The following is a 23075-nucleotide window of genomic DNA, read 5'->3' as shown; positions in this document are numbered from 1 at the left end:
CTTTGGTGGCCCAGGTTCGGATCCCAGGCACAGACCTACACCTCTCTGTTAGTGGCCTTGCTGTGCTGGTGGCCCACATACAAAAAAATAGAGGAAGACTGGCACACATGTTAGCTCAGGGCGAATCTTCCTCAGCAAAAAAAAAAAAAAAAAAGGGGTAATTTTCTGACTTTGATAACTGCATTGTGGAATGTAGGAGAATGTCTTTATTTTTAGGAAATAAACACTGAACTATTTAGAGTGGAAGATCCACCATGTCTGCAACTTAGTAAAATCGTTCAGGAATAAAATATATTTTTCATAGACAAACAAAAATGTTTTATACACACACATAAATGTATGTATAGAGAGAGACAGACAGAGACAGAAAGAGAGAGAGAACATGAGAATGAGAAAGGAATTGTGGTGAATTGTCAATAATTGGTGAAGCTGGGAAAAGGGCCTACGGATTCTTGGTACTATTCTTGCCATTTTTCTGTAAGCCTGAAATTATGTCAAAATAAAAAGTCTTAGAAAAAATATCCTTGGCGAACACTGCACTCAGTTCTCCCTCTTGGCTATTTCCAACGTCCATTAGCGTGTTAAAGGTTCTGACAAGTCCTGCATGAGGAAGCCTGTTTAGTTAGCGGAAGATTCGCTTTGTCAGAACGGGTATTAATTCCTGGCACAGGGGCACGGCCAGCGCGTGCGACGCTGGCACGGAGCATCCGTGGACTTGAAAATGCACAGGATTGAATCTGCCCTTTGGTTCCACAGAGAGCGCTCGCCCAGGATCCCCACTGCCGTGCCCCGTGGCACTCTGCTCACCCTCTCTGAGCGTCTCCATCAGCTTCAGCACGGCCCTGAGGGTCAGGAGGCGGGGCAGGGCCGCCCAGCCGGCCACCGTGTGCTGCGCCCGGCTCTGCAGTGTCAGGACCCGGCCTCGCCTGCGCTCCGCGGACGCCCTGAGGCTGAGCTCTGCCACGTCCTGGTCCAGCAGCGCCCTGGACAGCAGCCAGATCCTAGGAGGGAAGGTGACAGGGTGACAAAGGGCGGCCTCCATCTCTGCCGGCAAACGGCATTGTTCCCCTTCAGATGAGCAGGCCAGCCGCAAGAGGCGGGTTTCTGAACCCCATTGTCCAGGCCCATCCCAGGACCGGACTGTCTTTACTGGGCCCTCAGCCCACAGCCACGCAGGGTAATGCGGGGTTTAGATCACGGGCTTCTGGGTCAGGGAAAGCCGGGTTTGAGTCCCAGTGCTGCTTCCAACTGTGTCGTCTTGGACAAGGATATAACCTCTCTGAGCCTCAGTTTCTTCTTCTGTAAAGTGGGGGATAAAGTGGAACTAGTGATACTGAGCTGAAATTGCTCACGAGCTACCCACGCGTGTTATTACAGGGAAGGATGAGAAAAGAAACAGCTCCGAGAAGTCTCCTTGGAGAGTTGGGGCAGGGGACATGGTCCCTATCACCCACACGGGATGTTCTTTATAGGGCACCCTGGGAGACACTTCCCTTGAGTATCAACACCAGGAACAAGATCAGCCATGCTTTCCTTGGTGCACATTCACACAAGCGTGTGAGTGTGTGTTTCCTTGGAGCCTTTGCAAATAACGCCACTGGCTGGTTTCTCTTTTTGATTTGGCTACCAGGAAGCTCAGAGCCAAATCTTCAGCTCAGCTCTAGAAACTATAGAGGACTTCACGGCATGCGTTTTCTTAACTGATGCCATTTTAAGCACCTTCTCATTTTTCTTTTCCCTTCACCCTAATTTCCTCGTGTATTTTTTAACATCTAGAACAAGTGTTGGGGGAAACTATGGGCCCTTCGGCCAAACCCAGCCCACCACCTGCTCAGTAAATAAAGTTTTCTTGAAGCACAGCCACACCTGTTCATTTACAGGTTATCTGTGACACTTCTGGGCTACAACAGAGACCATTTGGCCCACAGATGGGAAAATATTTACATCGGGCCCTTTACTGAAAGTTTGCCAATTCCTGACCTAGAACAATATATATTTTTATAATCGGCCTCAAATCCTTTTTAGATTGGGGATAAGGATGGGCAGTCGGACAGACAGATGAACAGATGGATGTACAGACAGCTAGACATGGCGATCCGGGGACAGGGTTATCTAGGATCACGCCCCAAGTCTTGGGTCCCCTTGAATTAAAAAAAGCTGCCAACGCCGGGGCCGCCGAGGAAAAAAGGAGCTAACATCCACTGGAGACCCAGTTTGTGCCAGAACGTGAGGCACTGGGCCTAGCCGCGATAATGCCAGCTGGGTAGGGGACATTGTCACTGGCCAGGCGCTGGTTTGGAATTCACATGAGCTGTGCACTTAATCCTGGGACAACCCTAAGAAGCAGGTTGAGAAACTGAGGCACAGAAGGGAACAGTGGCTTGCCATCTTGCAAGTCAACTATGATGAATACCGCCATAACTGAAAAAAAAAAAAAAGGTAAAAGTGGAAAATTGAATGCTTCCTGCTTCCACTCCCTCGATGCCTTAAAACCAAGAATGGCACCACCGGGCGTAACTGCAGCCTGGTCTCAGAGGGACAGAAGACGGCACCTCTGAGTGGTGAGTTCCCGTGTCCCCGGATGCCAGCCCTTTGTCCTCAGAGGCCCCCTCCCCCTTGCAGGGCACCTGGGCACCGTCACCTGGCTGGGGCGACCTTGCCGGACAGCTGCAGCTGAACAGCCCCGGGGGCTCTGCGGGCCGCCTGGCGGAGGAGGACGCTCAGTCCCCAGCCCCGGCCGCTTCTCCGGGTGTCCTGGCTGGCGTCAGCCTCCAGCAGAACCAGCTCCCGGCCGGCCGTGTGCACAGACAGGGAGCCACCGAGGCTGCGCTCTCCGTAATGCCTGGCAGCCGCCTGCACCTACAAGGAAGGAGAGGGCTCAGAAGGGGAGGCGGACAGGAAGGGTCTGTGGGAGCTGGTATGGGCCCCTTCCTCCAGGAAGCCTTCCTTGCCACTCCAGCTCTGAGCATCACCGAGCACAGCAGACAAGGACTCAGGAAGACAAAAGAGACACAGGGAAGAACAGGGGACAGCCGGCTCTGACCCCGGCTCCTGGCCCAGGGACAGTCTCACCTTGTCCTTTCCACCACATGTGAAGTGGGAATATCCATCTTACGAATAGGGAAACTGAGGCTCAGAGAGGGGCACATAAGCAACCTGGGGCTGCCTAGCTCTAAACGTCATGCTTATGCCTGAAGGGAAAGCAGGAGAGCCCTGTGCAACTCAATTACGGAAAAGGAGCCCCAAACAGTGTCCCCTGGGGCCCAGAGGACCCCCCAGAAGCCCTGGAGGTCAAAGGGGAGCATGTCTGTTGCACAAGGCAGGGCCACACCAGGGTTCAGGCTGGAACGAAGTCTTGGCCAGTCTCACCGGGTGCTGGGGGGAGGAGTGGGGAGGGAGCAGGGAGGCCCACCGGCCCCCAGCTCTGCAGGACCTGAAGCCCCTTCCTCATCTGTGCCTCAGTTTCCCCATCTACAGGACAGAAACTTGTCTAGCCCAGTCTGCACATTACAATCATTCAGGAAGCTTTTGAAAGTATGCTTGGGGCCCGCCCGGTGGCCTAGTGGTTAGGTTCGCGCACTCTACTTCGGTGGCCCAGGGGAGTTTGCTGGTTCAGATCCTGGGCACGGACCTACACACGGCTCATCAAGCCATGCTGTGGTGGCATCCCACGTATGAAAAACAGAGGAAGACTGGCAACAGATGTTAGCTCAGAGCCAATCTTCCTCAAGCAAAAAGAGGAAGATTGGCAACAGATGTTAGCTCAGGGCCAATATTCCTCACCAAAAAATTTAAAAAAGTATGCCTGGTCCCTCCACAGATGAATTGATAAACTGTGGTACATCCAAACAATGGAATATTATCCAGTGATAAAAAGAAATGAGCTATCAAGCCATGAAAAGACACAAAGGAACTGGAAATGCATGCCACTAAGTGAAAGAGGCCAGTCTGAAAAGGCTCCATACTGTATGATTCCAACTATATGACACTCTGGAAAACGCAAAACTATGGAGACGGTAAAAGGCTCAGCAGTGGCCAGGGGTAAAGGCGGGGGGAGAGGTGAACAGGTGGAGCACAGGGGATTTTTAGGGCAGTGAAACAGCTCTGTATGATCCAGTAAAGGCAGATATATGACATCATGCATTTGGCAAAACCCATAAAAACACCCCACTCATCTGTCAGTAGCCATGCTGTGGCAGCAGCTCACATGAAAAAAAAAGAGAAAGATTGGCAACAGATGTTAGTTCAGGGCCAATCTCCCTCAGCAAAAAAAAAAAAAAAAAAGTATGCCTGAGACCCCTGACCCACACTCAGCATCTCCAGGCTGGGGTATGGATATATTCTAAAGCCTTCCCAGGTGATTCCAACATGGAGCTCGGGCTGAGAATTCCTAGGCGTCACCCATGTGTTCCCTGACTGGTCCCTGTGGGCCTGAGGGCCCCTGCAGAGTATGCGTTGTCAACAGGGGCAATATCACCCCCAAATGCAAAAATTGGATCTTGGGGGTGTGAGTAAAAAAAAATTACCCTTTTATGCATAAATCGTAGACATGCATACAGCACGTAAACAGGAATACAGCGTGTCTGTAGAATTAAAACTTCATAAAGTGAGCAATTAAGGAAAAAATATTTTAGAAGGCTCCCTAAAGGGGCGATCATGAAAATTAGGTTGGAAAACACTGGCGTAGAGAAACCTCAGGGAAATTTCAAGAGTGGGGACAGAGGTTGAGAAGGCCCAGCTCCTGCCCCGCCCCCAGCCCCCACTCAAACACAGAGATAACGTGAACACGGGGTGCCGGTGCTTTAAAAAGCTGTCACAGAGTCTGAACTCGTTAGACGACGCAGCATCCAGACTTCTGGGGACCCACCCTCCTCTCCCAGGTGGGGCCGGGGGGTAGCTGGGCTCTGCAGCCAGACTGCCTAGGTTCCCGTCCAAGATCCCCCGCTTATGGGCTCAGTGACCTTGTGCAAGTCATGTCCCCTCTCTCTGTCTCAGATTCTCATCTGCAAAATGGTACGACAGCATAAGACAAGGCATCCACGAGAGGGTTTAGAACAGACCCAGCACATGGGAAACCCTCCACAGACATCCGCCCCTGTGACAGCTGATCACAGTGACATCATGTCCTCAAACCCAAGGTGCCTGTGGCCCTCGGATGCACCACGATGTCAAGGACCGCAGGGAAATCGAAAGACTGCTGAGAAAACAGTGAACCAGTGTGGGCCTGAAGATGCAGCCTGAGTTCAGAGACGTCGCCACACGTGCATCTGAGAATTCTGTTCCCAGCAGTCAGAGCCCTTCTCAGGCTCCGTTCGAGTTTCCTTCCGAAACCCACCAGCCCAGTGCTGGGCGCAGAGAAGGCATCTAAAAATTGCTGTCAAATGCCGGCCTCTCACTGCTGGATTACCGTCTACACCTCCAACCCCCCGGCCCACCGCGTAATTCCTGTGCACACAGCACACACGGATTGCTCAGAGAAGCAATGCACGTGGGGGGCTTGCCAAGGGCCCGGGCTCCGGGGGGGCGAGCACAGCCTTCCCACCTCGTCCTCTTTCTCCGCCCCTTTCTCTCCTCATAGCGTGAAATCCTCCAGGGTTTCTACCCCACCCCAGGCAAAACACCCTGGGGTCAGAAAAGGATCCTACGGCTTCTCCCAAACCCAAATACAGGACGTGGTCTGAGGACAATTCCGTTTCTCTCCAAGTTCGAGGGTGAAATGTGATCCTTTTCACACACACAACCCCCACCCCCCAGGGAGCTGAAAACCGTTCTCGTTCTCGCCTGGACAATGACTTCCAAATGACAGATCTGGAAACGTCCCTGCCATCTGTTCCTGATTCTGGAGGGGCCCGTCTGGCTAAGCTTAACATTGTGGGGGGGCCTCCTCCATCGCTCCTGCCTCCCTTCCTTCCGCCCATCTCCCAGCAAGCTGGCTGCTCAGAGACAAATTTGGCCGGCAGTTCAAGGTCATCCCGAAGGGACCACCGTCCGAACCTGTAAGTCTGGAGGAGATGTCGGTCCGTGGGGACGTCTGAGCTGGAAGAAAAACACCAAGTGGGAGTCAGATCCGTTCACCTGGAGCGAGACCTGTTGGGAAGGGGGAGTGGGAGAAGGGGGGATCAGAGGGAGCAGTGGGGTGGGACAGAGAACCCCAGAAAATGGCTGGCTGGGCACCCAAGCAGGGACAGGGCACCCCAGAGTTTGCCCAAAGCCCGGGTCCACCAGCAGATGCCAGAAACCGCCATCCCCCCTCGACGTTTCTCAGCCTTAATCTTTCTCGGGCTGCACTACTCGGAAGCTTGAGAAGCAAGGCCCCAGACACAGGGCTGGGGGGACAGCTCTGGGACCCCAGGCCCCTAATGGTACCTGTCACGCCCCCCATGTCCACCGCTGCCTTCTATTTGACCCTGACCACGAACAGGCACTGACTTTACAATGATCACCTCATTTAATCCTCACTCTGGCTCCCACAGGCTGGTATTACTATCCTCATTTCATAGCTGGAAAAACTAAAGCTCAGTGGGATTGAGTGATTTACCCAAGGTCACACAGCTAGTTGGCAATGGAGCCGGAATTTGAACCTAAAGGCTCCTTGGAGATGAGGACAGAAACACAGTCACCTGTGCATCCCCAGTACACAGCACAGAGCCTGGCATGCGGCAGAGACACAATCCATACATGGTCAATGAATGAACAAATATACCTACAGTGGCTGCTATACAATCACCAAACGGCATTTCCTTTTCCTCTTGGGCATGCCACTAAAACTACATTTCCCAGCCTCCTCTGCAGCTGAAACTACATTTCCCAGCCTCCTCTGCAGCTGAAACTACATTTCCCAGCCTCCTCTGCAGCTGAGTGGGGTCATGTGATGAGTTCTGACCAATGGAATCTTGGCCAGGAGTGGCACGAACTACTTATGAACCTGGTCCATGGAAACCTCCTGCATAATTCTCACCCTCTCTCTCCCCATGCATCGGCTGGGGCAGAGCCACAAGGTGGAGGGAGCCTGGGTCCGTGAGTGACTGCATGGAGCAGAGCCACTCTGAACTATGACATAATCGGGGATTAAACTTTCACAGTCAAGCAAACTTTTAACAACAGTTGGGGCATCCTGACTAACCACACGCGTACTGCCAAAATAAGAGCTGTGCTGTCAGCCTTCGAGGGCCCCTGCCTCTTCCTCGGCCATCCCATACAGGACACCTGCACTCTAAGATTAAAACCCCTCCTCCCTCAGCAAGGAGGCAGAACTCAGCCTCCAGACCTGGGATGTGCTGTTGTGGTTGACGTCAGCCCTTGCGTCCACGCTGCCATCGAACGCTCCCTGGGGACTCCACCTGAAGACAATGTCCCCATCCAAACTCAGGGCCTGTGGGAACCTCAGCTGGGAAGAAGCAGACAGCATCCTTTACTCTCGCCACAGCTGAGCTCCGCTTGGAGGCCACAGACCAGTGTTTGCCCAACCCGGGGGGCCCTACCTGGGAGGAGTGGGCAGCGTCCAGGGCCAGGCGGTGCCGGATGGCCCCACGCTGAGATCTGTCACGGTGCAGACCCTTTAGATGCAGCACAACTTTCTGGTCGACTTTCAAAGTGGCCTCGAACTCCCTGTTCTTCGCCTGGGTGTACAAGAACCGGCGGCCCTGAGAGAGGTTACTTCCCCACTCCAAGGGCCTGCAGAAGTCACCCTGGGAACCCGGCAGTCAGAAGAAAGTGGTCCCAAGACGGACGGCTTAAAGCACAGTCCACACTGTTTCACGCACAGGGCGGGAAGTGGGAGCACAGGCACACGGGGTCTTTCAAACAGGGACAGCAAACTCCAGGGCCCACGCGCAGGGTCAGTGGGGTGGGCTCGAGGGGGCAAACTCGAGGGCCTGTGTCCCATTCAGAGGGGGTGCCCCGGTAGGAGCCTGTTCTGTTCACTGCTGTATTCCTGACACTCAGCACAGGTCCTGGCGCATAGTATGTGCTCAATAAATATCTGGATGAATGCAGAATCGCTAGTTACATCCTCAAACCCCGACGCCAAAGCCATGCTGAGGTGGAAGGATGTTTTATTCCTAGTGAGGCGGGCAGGATGGTACCCACACTCCCAAAGTGTCCACGTCCTAACCCTGGAACCTGTAAATACATTACCTTTCAGGGCAAAAGGGGCTGTGTAGTTAAGGGCCTTGAGATGGGGAGATTATCCTGGATTATGCAGGGGGCCCAAGGTAACTGGCTGGTTCTCACAGGAGGGAGGCGGGAGGGCAGAGTCAGAGAGAAAGTGGAAGACGCTGCTCTGCTGGCTTTGAAGATGGAGAGCAGGACCAGGAACCAAGAAACGTGGGTAGCTCTTAGAAGCTACAAAAGGCAAGGAAGTGGATTCTCCCCTTGGCGCCTCTAGAAGGAATGTAACCTTGCCAACACCTTGATCTTAGCCAAGTGAAAACCATTTTCGACTTCTGATCTCCAGAAGGGTAAGATAAACCTGTGTTGTTTTAAGCCACAAAGTTCGTAGTCATTTGTTATAGCAGCCATAAGAAACTCATACACCTCGTTAACCACTTATTCACTCAGCAACCATGGAGCTTCAGCCACGTGCCAAGTACACATAGCAGGTTGCCATCTTTTCTCACCTGTGTTGGCTGAGAAGTTAAAAATGTCTGGTCACAGAATTTTTTTCTTTTTTTTTAAAGATTGGCACCTGAGCTAACAACTGTTGCCAATCTTTTTTTTTTCTTTCTGCTTTATCTCCCCAAATCCCCCCCCCAGTACATAGTTGTATATCTTAGTTGCAGGTCCTTCTAGTTGTGGCATGTGGGACGCCGCCTCAACGTGGCCTGACGAGTGGTGCCATGTCCGCGCCCAGGATCCCAACCAGCGAAACCCTGGGCCGCCGACGCGGAGCGCGCAAACCTAACCACTCGGCCACGGGGCCGGCCCCCGCAGAATTTTTATTACTGGTGTACATCTTTAAAAGAATACATGACTTTATTTTAGAACCAAGATGGAGGAGGAATAAAGATCCCAGAGAACAGAAAAATGGGTGTCATTAAACAAAAATATGGTTTTAAAAAGAACAGCAGCCAAATTAAACCAAATGGAAAGGCCCCCATCTCCTTGGCTCTAGCCTGTTGTTGTCAGATGAGATTTTAGGCTCAGTGTATCAGATCTTCCGAGTTTTGTTTTTTTTTTTTAATTAGAACCAGAAATCTGGGTTTTATCCCAAATCTTCTGATTTTATTGCTGACAACTAATTTTTTTTAAATGTACATGCGAAGCAGGCCAAACCAAACACACCTGCAGGTTGCGTGGGGCCCAGGGCGCCATTCTGCAATCTCCGGTTTAAAAACAGTCAACACCACTGGGAAACATTTCTGCAGGTGTTTGGGGTGTCGGCCCGCCTTGTTTCCCCTCAAGGACTTGAGCTCCCAACCCTCTGGCAGCCATTCGCAGCCCGTCTAACCGCCAGGGAAGCGAGGCCCCAGAAGGACAGGTGGCCCAGCTTCACCCTCCTGCCAACAGATTGTTCGTAAACTGCGAGCAAGAAACCACCACCGCGTTCCTTGTCCGGGAGCTGGCACTCAGTCGGCGCTCAATACATGCTTGCTGGCGAATGGGCTATCTCCAGGAGCTTCCGCTCCTTGTGGGGTCAGGAAGGAGACGTGGAGGAGGGCCTGGGAAGCGTGTCTTAAGGACTCACGAGAGATGATGACATTACGCTTCGATTCTCACAGCCACCAAGTGAGAAATAAGCACGCCGTCTCCATTTTATAAACGAAACTGAGATGCAGACATGAGCTAATTTGCTAAAAACACACAGGCAAAAACGAGTTGCACCCCCAGGAAGACTCACAGGGAGACCCTCCAAGTCAGGGCTCAGGAAACTACAGCCCGAGGGCGAACACGGCCTGTTTTTGTAAATAGGGTCGTCTTGGTTCAGGCTGCTATCACAAAAGCCCCCGAGACTGGGCAGTTTCAACAACAGACGTTTATCTCTCACGGTTCTGGAGGCCGGAAGCCCGGGGTCAGGGCGCCGGCACGGTCGGTCCCGGTGAGGGCCTGCCTCCCCGTTGGCGGGCGGCCGTCTTCTCGCTGTCCCCACGTGGCGGAGGGAGAAAGGGTTCGCTCTCTTCCTCTTCTTCCAAGAACACTGATCTCATCGTGGGGGCTCCACCCTCAGGACTCAATCACCTCCAAAGACCCCACACCTCCAGATGCCATCACGTTAGGGCCTCGACATGTGAACCCGGGGGACACACACATCCCATGCAGAGTGTTATCGGAGCACAGCGATGCCCATTCATTTGCGTATTTTCTGGGTGTTTCTAGAGTCGAGTAGCTGCGACCAAGACCGCAGGGCCTGCAAAGGCTGAAACAGTTATCTAGTCCTTCACAGAAGGAGTTAGTCCACCCTGCCCTGGGTTGGGGACGTCATGGATTTTCAATAACACTGAGGTGACAACTATTCGTGAAGTGCCTACTATGCGCCAGGCCCCGTGGGCACCATGGGAAATACAGCAGACACAGTACCCATCACGGATCCTACAGACTGGCAGAGGGGACAGTGACTGGCCAAAGAACCACACCAAGACAGAACTGGGGTTCGTGACAGGTGCCAGAAGCAAGTGGTACGGGGTACGGAGGAGGTGTAATGGGGTGTGAGGTGGGCTGGGGGTCAGGGAAAGCTCCTCAGAAGAGATGATGCTGGAGCTGAACCCCAGAAGATGATGAGGGAGGGAGGGAAAGCTGAGTAGAGAGTGACAGCTCTGGGCACAGAGTACAAAGGTCCTGGGGCAGGAGGGAACCAGGCAAGGAAACGAAGGAGGCTGGGTGAGGTGAACGCGCGTCTCCGGTGAGGCTAGAGGGTCAGCCAGGCCAGAGGGTCAGGACTGGGGTCTGTATCCCAAGAGATGCTCCGAGGATTTTTAAGCAATGGAGTGACGTGATTCTGTCGGCATGGTGGAAAGGCCCCCCTGGCTGTCAAGTAGACTGGAACAGCAGGGACAGAGTGGAACAGAAAACTCAGGCAGGAGAGCGTTTCATTCATCCCGTGGAGAGATGATGGCAGCTTGAATTGGGGACTGCCGGGGCGGAAAGGTCTCTGGGGTTTTCCCACTTACGGCGTGTGGATTCCAAGCAACCGCGCACCCTTCCAGGCTCCTGGGCACAGCCGAGCCGTTGTATGGGTGGGTCAGGCCCGCACAGACCTGCGAGGGACAGCCACACACGTGCACACAGGCAGAGACGGAGCGGGTGGGGACCTCCCTCCCGCGCTCAGGCCCCTCCCCAGCTGCGCCCTGGAGCCCGCTCACATAGGGGCGTCCCGCCTGGTAGCCCAGGACGATGGTCTGCAGGGTGTCCGCTCGGCCATCCAGGACAACCCTGGTCTCCAGGGAGTACCGCTGGTGCAGCTTCTCCGCCCTGAAGGTCTCCTGCACGAGGATGCTCTGCGGGATGCGCGGAGTCCAAGGGTGCCTGGCGTGGAGAGGGGAAACGGGCGACACCGTTAAAGAGCTGGCGGGGTCGGGGGACAACTGTGCCCTAGGGGCTCAGCCTGGGCTTGTCACTGTCTTGCAGAGTTAAGACTTTGCGACAGGGACGACAGGAACATCAGGCCACACGTCAGTCCTCTGTGTCACCATTTGCCAATCGACACCCATTCACCATCTCGCCGTGCCCTTGCAACAACCCCGGGAGCTGGGCTCAGCTGGGGTCATCAGCACCATGTGGCAGCAGACACCCAAGGGACAGGCAGCACATGGGGTCTGGAGTCCAGGCTCTGCCTTTCACTAGCTGTGTGACCTCAGACAGCAAAGGACTTGATCGGCTTCTCTGTTCCTCAGTTTTCCCATCTGTAAAATGGGGGCTAAAATAACCACACCCATTGCACACGGTGGTTGGGATGGTTAGCGATAATGTGTGTGCAGCGAATACAAGCTTTCCGACAGCCGGGATTCCTGTCCTTGTTATTCTCTGCTGTTTCCCACATGCCCAGAAAAGTACCTGGCTCATAGCAGGTGCCCAATAAATATAAATGAAATTAAAAAAATGACTGAGACCTTTGCAAAGGACAGCTGCCGTTACTTTTTGGCTATTACTGTTGTTTTGACAATAGATGACTACGCTCATCCAGCTGGTCAATACTCAGCCTGGGGTCCAAGCCAGGTCTGCTGATTTCAACCCCGTGCTGTTCCCTGCACACACAGGGAACAACCTTTTTACGCAGCGGTGCCTCTGGGAACTGAAAACATTCCCCAAAGCAGCTTCCAGGCCGAGGCGACGAGCCTCTGATTTCTGCTCCCATCGCAGCGCACGTGTGCAAGGGGCTAGGGACGCGGGGGGCTTCCAAGGCGGGCAGCTTGTCTCGAGCACTGGGTTCTGCCAGGCCCTGCGGGTCAGCGTGGGCCTCTCCAGGCAGCACTGGACACCCGGTTCCCCCAGTGACCCTCAGGCTGGAGAGCAGAGGCTCGGGCAGGCACCACACCTAAGGGGACTCGGCCTGGGGGAAGGGGCTGCAGGTACCTAAGGAGGAAGGTCCCCTGCTTCTGGTACGACACCCTGTCGCGCGTCAGCTCCTCCAGCTCGCCCTCCACCTGCAGGCCCCGAGGCTGGCCCCCAGCACCGGTCCCCAGAGCCGTCAGCGACACGTGGGTCTTCCGGGGCTGCAACGAGGACCAGGCCGATGGGGAGGGATGGCAGCAAGGACCAAGCTGCTGACATCCTGCCCTGGGGGGGCACAAGGGGCGGCTCCCACTGCCCACCCATTGCCCCCGGGAACGACCACCTGAGCAGAGCTGCTGAACCTGGCTGTGGCTTCCACCCCAGTCAGACCATAAGCTGGCGTGGGTACGGCCAGAGCTCCCCAGGTGCCCAGCCAGCAACGAGGAACTTGGGCTTCTGGCCCCAGGAGCCAAGCTTTTCTCTGGGGTCTGTGCTAATATGACCGGGGTCCCTTTTACAGATAAGGAAACTGAGGCTCAGGGAGTCCCCAGGTAATAGGCTGAGTTGGTGGACAAAGCCCTTCCCCATGCCAGGTGAGGGATCCGGGGTCCCTCGGGGATGGAGCCTCCAGCACCGGCCGCTGGACTCTCACCTGCTCCACGTGCCTGTAGGCTGCCGTTAGGTTCAGCTCCCGCTGGGGGCCCTTCAACCAGCAGTGAAGGATCTTACGGTCCCGGCTGTTCTCAGCCTGGATCTCACTCTGCACGGCCGCACTCCAGGCTGTTTCGACTTCACTCCGGCTGCGGAAGAAGCTCCGTGCCAGGGCCGTCACCATGGAAACCTGCAGTGTGGCAGGAGACGGTGACCAAGGCCTCTGCACACCCTATTCCCTCACCTGGGGTTGTCTTTATACACAATTCCTACTTGGCGAACTCCTACTCATACTTCAAAACCCCTCCAATGCCATCCCTGCAAGGCCTTTCCTGACTGGTCCAGGCAGAATTGGTTGTTCCCTACAGGGTCACCTTGAGTGGACATAACTCCCTTCGTCCTCTCTCCCCTTTAGCTCCAGGAGGGACTATGATCTCACTGGGCCACTATTACTAGCGGGCAGGGTCTCTGTGCCCTGAGGAGCACTCGCCTGCCGGTGGCTTCTCTCCCTGCATCGTCAAGTGGTCTTCAGGCCTCGGAAGAGCTGGGCGTTCTTTTGCCTTGCCTTGGGGCTGGGGGAGGAGAGCACTTCAGCCTTGCGCTGGGCGGGACCCCTAGCCCCAGCTCAAGCCCACTAGAACTATCACGGTGCCTGTGTCCTGCCCGCCACTGTCCCTGTCCACACAGCTCACTCAGGGGCCTCACGAGGGAAGGAGATGGGGCCAAGATGCGGTTGGGCATGGTTGAACCTCCCACCAAATGCCTGAACTCCGTAACCCTCCTCCCCTATGTGACCGACCCTCGGTCTCCCCCTGAACCCGTGGGCCCCTGGCTGCTGGCTTCGCCATTTCAGCACATGGTACTTCCTTCCGCCCAGCTCCTTGGGCCAAACTCGGGGGTCATTAGTCTCTTCTCCTTTGCTCCCTCCCCACTGCCAATCCATCAGCAAATCCGTCAGCTCCACCTTCAAACCAGTTCTGGAATTTGGACACCTGACCCCACCTCTACCGCCACTGCCCGGCACGGCCCGCCATCACGCTCTCTGGCTGGGCCATCCGCGGGAGCTGGCTGGCCAACCCTGCCTCGCACTCCTGTCCTGGCTCCATCTGCCATACGGAGGCCTCCTCAGGTCCCTCTGCTCGCCAGGAACACCCCGATCCCCCTGATTCTGACCTGGGACCACGGGGCCCCAGCCTCAGAGGGGACTGTGCTGTCCCCCAGACGGGCCCACTGAGCTGCCTCCTTCCAGGCCCAAGTCAGGGCTGGCCCACCCTGCGTCTGCACAGCATCCCAGCATGGGGAGAGGATTTATGTGCCAGGCTCCCTAGGGTGACACCAGGGAAGTCCTTCTCTAGTGATAAGGCTGGTTGGTTTTCCTCCAAACCCTGCTTTGCATCTGTGATCAAATACACGCTAAAAGGCAGACTTGATTACCCTGCGAAGTCTGTATAAAACTGACCTACAGCCTTTAAGTTTTCATTCTGGTTTTCGGGAAAAGCCCCAAGGTCTACTTGCTTCCAAGCTACCTTTCAACCTGCTTTCATATTTTGCTTTATCAGCTGCTAAGCAAGAAGATGGGAAAGCGAGAATGATTTTCGGGTCCGCTCTTCTAAATCCACCTGGCAACTATCTCTGAAGGTTGTAAACAGCAGGTGAGCCGAACTCCGTACATCGGAGACCTGGTATCGGCCCACAGCCAGGTTTCCCCCGCTGCAGGGATGACCTGAGGGGCGGGCACTGCTCCTGGGCTGGGGGGTGGCTGGGGGCGGGGCTGAGCATGCGCACCCGGAGGTAAGTGGTAGCTGGGGTGTAGACGTGGATCTTGCCTTCCCTGTCGAGGCCCCGGCTCCTGCAGGCCACGTTCATCACCAGGTTCTTGAGAGTCCAGGCCTTGCCCAGCGTCAGCTCCAGGACAGCCTGGAACGTGGCCGGGTGGGGCCAGGACAGCCTGTGCACCGCAGAGACCGTCAGCCACGGACTGTCCAGGTTCAAGCCTCCTGCGAGGGGCCAAGAGGGAGAAGCCGGTATAAGGGGTATGAAGGGAGCTTCCGGCAGGTAGCAAGGGGCTCTGATGGCCTCAGCACAGCCCCCGTGGGCACATCTCAGGACTGGGAACGACTGGGATGGGGCGGGAGGGAACTTTCTAGAATGATGGTCATGTTCTGAATCTTGACCGTGGGCACCTGTCAAGACTTATCAATGGTCCCCCGGAGATGTGTGCATTTTGCTCTATTTAATGTTTAGAGGTGACACGCATCAATGTCTACAACTTACTTTGAACTGCATCAAAAAATAAGATGGATGGGTAAGTGGATAGATGCCTGATAAGACAAGTGGAGGAAAACGTTAATGGTAGGATCTGGGTTGAGAGGATGTTGGTGTTCACCGCATAATTCTATGCACTTTTCTGTATGTTTGAAAATTTCATCGTAACGTGTTGGAGAAAGGAAATGCTGGAAGGAGTTGGAGGGGGCGCATTGGAGTGTGATAATAAAGCGCATGGCCTTTAGTCTTCCAAGCTGTGTGAGCTCCTTGAGGCTGGGCTGCCATCATCTGTCAAATGGGCACAACAGTACTGATCCCGGGTATGGGATCCATCAAGAAGACTAAAGGGCACAATCATCACCATCAATCAGCAAGAAGGTGACATTCAGCGTAACCTTCTGCCCTTCCACCAGGAACTAAGCTAGGGCGCAGAACCCTCTCCTCCTTTGTAATGAATATTACGATTCGACAAGTATCGCTCAAGACGTGGGATCTGGCAGTGAACAAGCAGTCGCAGCCGCTGCCTTTGTGGACCTTGTTGTCTGGGGGTGGTGGATGGGGGGGAGGGACCGGTCCCAAGCAAATAAACACGGGTCATGAGACCTAAGTAGAAAATGCCGAGTGCTATGGAGGAAAATAAAGACGGAATTCCCTGAAGATCAGGCAGGTCAGCCATGGCTTCCATGAATATGTGACAGGTGAGCTGAGACCCAGATGAACGACAGTGGGAGGCTGTCACAGGGGAGGGCAGCCCCACCCTGTGCTGAAGGTGGGAGATTTACTGTCTGGGGAAACTGAGGCAGGGAGGTGCAGATGCAGGGCACAGAAAAAGCAGAGGGTGAGCTGCGAAGTTGAGAAGGGCGAGACACTGAATAGAGCGGAGCCCAGTGACTGCCCACTGTACCCGTCCACAGGCCATGCGAAGATTGTCCCACGGCAGCACAGAATGACAGGAAAAAAAAGATCCACAGATACAGGCTCTGGGGGTCCCCAAGGAGAGCCAGGTCCCCACCCGGCTGCTCAGCAGGGAAGCCCACCAACCAAGAAGCACCCCCGCCCTACACTTAGAGCCTCCTTCCACTCTGGTGCCAAGCGGCCGACTCCTCAACAGAAGCACAGCCCCACATCCTGCCTGGTGTTTTGGGGAGACCCACTAACGGGAAATTCAGAAACAAAAAGAAATCAGGGAGAAGAGATCGAAGCATCCCCAATTCTATAACATAAGCTCTCAGAGAAGTAAGAAGAGAGGATGCATTCACAGAGCCAGGTACTATCAGAAAAGAACTTTCTGGAACAAAAAAAGAGCTCTTGGAGATAATAAGATAGCCAACATTAAAATGTCAGTCAAAGGACTGGCAGATGAAGTGGAGGAAGCCAGCCCTCAAAACAGAACAAAAGGACAAAGAGATGGAAGAAGGGAAAGAAAAGAAAGAAAATGAGAGGTTCCATCTCTGAGGACCAACGTCGGACCAACGGGATTCCAGAACACAGAGGGAAGGAAATGATCAAAGAAAAGTGCCAAGACCCAAATGACGTGTTTCCATATTGAAAGGGCTGATGCTAAGTGCCCAGGACAATGGATGAGGGTAGGTACACGCCAGGGCTCGTCATGAAAAGATCTAAAGACAGTAGGAGTACAGACAAGCTCCCAAAAGCTAGCAGACAGCGAGAAAAGGGGCACGTGCAAAAGACGATGGATCAGAAATGGCGTCAGACCTCTCAACCAATTCGAGACAACGGTGGAGGGACGTCTTCAAAACCCCAAAGGGGGAAACTAGAATTCTCTCCTCAGATGAATTACCCAGGTAGAAGGAAGCCAGTTTAAACATTCTGGGTTTCAAAATGTTTACATCCTGTTATGGGTTGATCTGTGTCCCTTGAAAAGATAGCAATTCCCAGCCCCCAGTAGGTCAGAATGCGACCTCATCTGGGAATGGGGTCATCACAGGTATAATTAGTAAGATGAGGTCGTACTGGAGTAGGGTGGGCCCTAAGCCCAGTAGGACTGGTGTCCTTACAAGAAGGGGGAAGTCTGGACACAGACACACACAGACACAGAACACCGCGTGACAACAGACAGAGATCGGGGTGGCGTAGCTGCAAACCAAGGAGCTCCAAGCGTCAGTGGCCACCACCAGAAGCCAGGAAGAGGCAGGGAAGGATTCTACCCAGGGTCACAGAGGGAGGAGGGCCCTCTGACACCTTGATTTCAGAATTTCAGCCTCCAGATCTGTCCAAGAATACATTTCCATCGCTTTAAGCCACGCTGTTTGTGGTAATTTGTTAGAGCAGCTCTAGGAATCTCATACACCTCCCATGCACCTTCTCTCGGGAAGCTACTGGAAGACGTGCGCCATCAGAACAAAAGGGTAAACCAAGGAAGATGATAACATGAGTCCAAGAAACAGGGGCTGTGACCCAGAGGGGATGAAGGGGGAATTCCCAGGATGAGGGTGGAGGGACCACAGCTGTGCACCTGGTCTGCCTTGGAGGAGGACGACAGAGGCTCCAGGGAGAGGGTCTCCAGGAAAAATACAAGAACTAATTGAAGCTGATAAATAAGCTGATGAGCTTGACCTTCTGGAGAAAAGCTTTGCCCCACAGTGGAAAATTCTGGAAATAATTAGCAGGAGGAAAATAGAAAACTAATCAAACAGTGGAAAAAAAGGCAACTATAACTCCAGGAAAAACAAAAAGTTAGAATTGTAGAACACCATGTGTCTTGACTAGGAAGGAAATTGAAGAGTCACAAATTTGTAAACACTGAATATTAATGAAACGTGACTCTTTCAGGGGAATGGAAGGAAACAGATATTTGAAAAGGGCTAGTGTAAGACTTAAATTCTCATCCTGTCTGGTGAGACACTGACGGAGAATACATAAAAGAAAACCCAAGAAATAGTAGCATGATTATATTATTTTAAAAGATAGAAAGTATAACAAGAAACAGCTAGAAGAATTTATAGTGGTTGCTGTTTTATGCAAAACTTGCGATAGGAAGACAGAAAGCAGAGAATTACTCTATTCATTATAAACTTTTTTAAAGCTTTAAAAAATTTATTTTAAGTACACACATGAGTAGCGAGCATAAGATGATGAGCCCCCATGTAACACTCACCCACTTTCAACATTCACCAACTCATAGTTGAATTCACTTTTCAAACTATGTATTGCTTCAATAAAAATAAAAATTAATTCAAAAAATTAATTCAAGGATAAACTATGGTAAATCCACTTTTTTTTTTAAGTGAGAGAAAGAGCATTCCAAGGAGAAGGAACAGCAAGTGCAAAGGCCCTGAGGTACATTTGGGGAACAGAAAGGAGGCCAGTGGGGCTTCAGGATAACGCACACTGTGGAAAGTGGGGTAAGATAAGCTTGGACAGGTAGGCAGGGACCTGTCATGTGGAGCTCTGTTGGCGAGGGTGAGACACCAGGATATAATTATAAGTGTCACGGGCTACACTGAAGGTCTGAGTCAAGTTAGCCAGGCAATGAGAAGGGAAGGGTGTTCCAGGTAGCAGGCATGGCTTGAGCAAAGGCCTGGAGGCCAGCAATCTTAACTGCTCGCCAAGGAGATTTCCTAGACGACACTCACCTTTCCACTTCCACAGGGTGGCCCGGGACGTGTCCTTCCACTGCAAGCCTGCCACGAAGGGGAGCCGCCCATTGCACTGCACCTTCAGGTATGTGCTGCTCTGCACGTGGGGCTGGCGGAGGCTGGAGTGGTGCAGCTGCATGCGGTAATCCACGTGCCGCACGGGCACCTGCAGCACGAACTGAAGAAGACCCACACCTGAGATGCTAGCCAGGTCGGGCTGTTCCCCACCTAGAACATTCCACTGGCTCTCCACTACAGCCGGGGGTCGGCCGGAGTGCTCTGGCCATCAGAAACTGCCCCAGCCCATCCCCAAAAGAAACCCTGTGCCCGTCAGCAGTCCCTCTCTATTGCCTCCTCCGCACAGCCCCTGAAACCACTGATCTACCTTCTGTCTCTACGGATGTACCTATTCTGGACTTTTCATATAAAGGGAATCATACAGTGTGTGGCCTTGGGGTCTGGCTTCTTTCACTTAGCACCATGTCTTCAAGGTTCATCCATGTTGTAGCCTGTGTCAGAACTTCCTTCCTTCTTCTTGCTGAATAATCTTCTATTGCATGGGTACATCACATTTTACTTACCCACTCATCTGTTGATGAATGTTTGTTTTTATTTTTTTGGCTATTATGAATAACGCTGCTATAAATGTTCACGTTTTTTGTGGACACATGTCTTTAATTCTCTTCCAAACAGTCACGGCATTTTATGATCCCATCAATATATGAGGGTTCTGATTTCTTCACATCCTCATCAACACTTATTATTTGTCTGTCTTTTTAAATTTTAGCCACGGTAATAGCTGTGAAGTGGTATCTCATTGTGGTTTTGATTTGCATTACCCTAAAGACTAATGATGTCGAGCATCTTTTCATGTGCTTATGGCCATTTGTATACCTTTTTTGGAGAAATATCTATTCAAATTCTTGATCTGTCTTTTTATTATTGAATTGTAAGAGCTCTTTATATATTCTGGATACCAATCCTGTATCCGATACATGATTTACAAATGTTCTCTACCATTCTGTGGGCTATTTCGCTTTCTTGTTGGTGTCCTGTGAAGCATGAGCATTTTTAATTTTGATGAAGTCCAAAGCATCTATTTTTCTTGTTATTACTTATACTTTCGGTGTCATATCTCAGAAACCCTTGCCTCATCCAAGGTCAGGAAGATTTACTGTTATGTTTTCTTCTAAGTGTTTTATAGTTCTTAACTTTAGGTCTATGATCTATTTTGAGTTCGTTTTTATGTATGGTGTGAGGTAAAGGTCCGACTTCATTCCCGTGCACATGGATCTCCAGTTCGCCCAGTACCATTTGTTGAAAAGACTATTCTTCCCCATCTGCAAGTGTCTGGGCATCCTTGTCAAAAATCAATTGACTGTAAACCTAAGGATTTATTTCTGGGCTCCTAATACTACTCCATTGGTCTATATGTCTATTTTATGCCAGTACCACACTGTCTTAATTACTGTAGCTTTGCAGTAAGTTTTGAAATTGGGACAGAATGAGTCCTCCAACTTTGTTCTTCTTTTTCAAGGCTGTTTTGGCTGTTCTGGGTTCCTTGCAATTCCATGTGAATTTTAGGATCAGCCTGTCAACTTCTGCCAAAAAGACAGCTCAGGTTTTTGTAGGGACAGATTTAAGGAATTTTTAATCAATTTGGGAAGTACTGTCATCTTGAAATTGAATTTTCCAATCCAAGAACATGGATGTCTTCCCATTTATTTACGTTTTTAAAAATTTCTTTCCATAATGTTTGGTCGTTTTCAGAGTATTAGTTTTACATTCCTTTGCTAAATTTATTCCTAAGTATTTACTCTTTTTGATGCTATCGTAAATGGAATTGTTTTCTTCATTTCATTTTCAAGTTTTTCATTGCTAATGTAACACAACTAATTTTTGTGTATTGATCTTGTATCCTGCAACTTTGGTGAACTCATTTATCAGCTTTAATAGGTTTTTTGTGGATTCTTCAGAGTTTCCTAAATACAGGATCACGTCATCTGTAAATAGAGATACAGGCATACCCCCAGATATGCAGGTTTGGCTCCAGACCACCACAATAAAGCAAATATCACAATAAAGCGAGTCACACGAATTTTCTGCTTTCCCATTGCATATAAAAGTTATGTTTACTCTACACTGTAGTCTATTAAGCGTGAAATCACCTTATCCAGGAAAAAAAAGTACATACTTTAATTAAAAAATACTTTATTGCCAAGAAAATGCTAACCATCACCTGAGCCTTCAGTGAGCTGTAATCTTTTTGCTGGTGGAGGGTCTCGCAAAAAAGCCAGTATCTGTGGGGAGCAATAAAGTGGGGCGCAAGAAAATGAGGCATTTGTGCCTGTGGCTTTACTTCTCCCATTCTGGATGCCTGAGGTTTGCAAAGAGGCAAAGTGGAATTTAAACCCAAAATTCTGCCACCTAGTCGCTGTGAGACCTCAGACAAGTCCATTTACCCAATTGCTCGTCTGGAAAATGCGGACAGATAATGCTTACCTCACAGGGATGAAATGAGATAATACAAACGAAGTGTCGGACACATGGTCTGGCAACAAAAAAAATGGCTCATCACTGCTCACTCTGCCCTTCCTGTCCTGCTCACTGTCAGATTCTTAAGGATGTTTAAGAAGATTAAGATTATTTTATTCATATTTGTCTCCCAGACCTAGCGTGGTGCCTGCCACACTTGCATTGATGCTGCCAGAGGTCTCCAATTTCTTCACTAAAACCCTGGGTTTTCTAGAAATAAGAAATGTTCACATTTTAGAATTGTCCTATGACACATCTACGGCAGTTATATAAAGAACTCCTACCAATCAATAAAAAACTCAAGTATTCTAATTTTTTTCCAAACGTCAAACGATATGAAAAAGCAGTTCACAGAAAGGGTAATGCAACGGCAGAATAAATACACAAAAAGATGAAGCCCAGCCTCATGAAGTAATCAGGGAAGTGCAAATTCAAACAACGAGATACCATTTCCACCCACATCGGCAATATTTTGCAGATGGTGAAACTCGAGTGTTGGTGAGAATACGGAAACCACTCCTCTTGGACGTGGCTGGGAGGTGGGTGATGGGGGCAGACATTTTGGAGGGCAAATTGGCAAAAGGCAGCAAATTACAAATGCACCAATTCCATAACCCAGCAGTTCCACATTGTGACAGCTGCCCCGGAGACCTTGTCACACGTGCACCCAGGGAGACATGCCCAAGGATGTTCAGGCATACATTAGAAACAACAAGAGTGAAACCACAAGAGTGAAACAGCCAAAGAAAATGCAGGATAGCCACATATGGAACACAATGCAGGTGTTTAAAAGAATAAGGTAGATCTCTATAAAACAACCAGAAACATTCTCCAAGATCCATTGCCAAAGGACGCACAGCAAGCCTCACCAAACAGAACTAAGTGTTTGTGATGGGTCCACAAGAGCAAGCAAATAGGAAAATCGCTCTTCTCCAGTGCCCCAGACTATAACTGTGGTTCCCTCCGGGCAGTGGCGGAGGGACCAGGATCGGGGATGGTAACTGGAAAGGAATTTTAGCCTTATTTTATATATTTATTATTTTATATATTTATATTTTTTTTTCAGAAGGAGGATTTATTCATGTCGTATTGGTATCACTTAAAAGCAATTTAATACTTAGGAATGAAGTTAACCAAGAGGGCAGACGACTTGCACACTGAAAACTACAAAATGTTGTTGAAAGAAATGAAGGAGAGCACAAATAAATGGAGACAGCCCATGTTCATGGATTAGAAGCCTTAATATTGTTAAGATATCAATACTACCCAAAGCAATCTACAGACTTAACACAATCCTTATTAAACCCCAGTGGTATTTTTTAGGGGGACAGAAATAGAAAAAGCCATCCTAAAATTCATATGGAATCTCAAGGGACCCCAAATAGCCAAAACAATCTTGAAAAAGAAGAACAAAGTTGGGGGTCTCACAAAGATACAGTAATCAAAACAGTATGGTAGTGACATAAAGACAGACACACAGACCAATGGAACAGAACAGATTGCCCAGAAATAAACTCGCACATTTACGTTCAAATGATTTTCAACAAGGGCGACAAGCCTTTTCAATGGGGGAAAGGACAGTCTTTTCAACAAATGGTG

General features: G+C 51.1%; 1 protein-coding gene across 1 annotated transcript in view; it reads right to left on the bottom strand.

Annotated features, from left to right (window-relative positions):
- LOC106836777 (uncharacterized) overlaps nucleotides 1–23075 on the bottom strand; it is a 144221-nt gene that overhangs the window by 68699 nt on the left and 52447 nt on the right. Inside the window, exons 28-38 of the mRNA XM_070484926.1 lie at nucleotides 18939–19119; nucleotides 14863–15074; nucleotides 13079–13267; nucleotides 12508–12647; nucleotides 11298–11460; nucleotides 11106–11192; nucleotides 7482–7619; nucleotides 7268–7387; nucleotides 5995–6087; nucleotides 2642–2859; nucleotides 808–1001 (exon numbers count right to left, since the gene is read on the bottom strand). Of these exons, the coding sequence (XP_070341027.1) occupies nucleotides 808–1001; nucleotides 2642–2859; nucleotides 5995–6087; nucleotides 7268–7387; nucleotides 7482–7619; nucleotides 11106–11192; nucleotides 11298–11460; nucleotides 12508–12647; nucleotides 13079–13267; nucleotides 14863–15074; nucleotides 18939–19119 (1735 nt within the window). The remainder of the gene's footprint in view (nucleotides 1–807; nucleotides 1002–2641; nucleotides 2860–5994; nucleotides 6088–7267; nucleotides 7388–7481; nucleotides 7620–11105; nucleotides 11193–11297; nucleotides 11461–12507; nucleotides 12648–13078; nucleotides 13268–14862; nucleotides 15075–18938; nucleotides 19120–23075) is intronic.

The sequence above is a fragment of the Equus asinus genome, chromosome 14, assembly GCF_041296235.1.
Source record: "Equus asinus isolate D_3611 breed Donkey chromosome 14, EquAss-T2T_v2, whole genome shotgun sequence".
In the NCBI taxonomy this organism is placed as follows: Eukaryota; Metazoa; Chordata; class Mammalia; order Perissodactyla; family Equidae; genus Equus; species Equus asinus.
The sequence above is the reverse complement of the archived record's forward strand: the minus strand, read 5'-3'. Positions and strand labels throughout refer to the sequence as shown.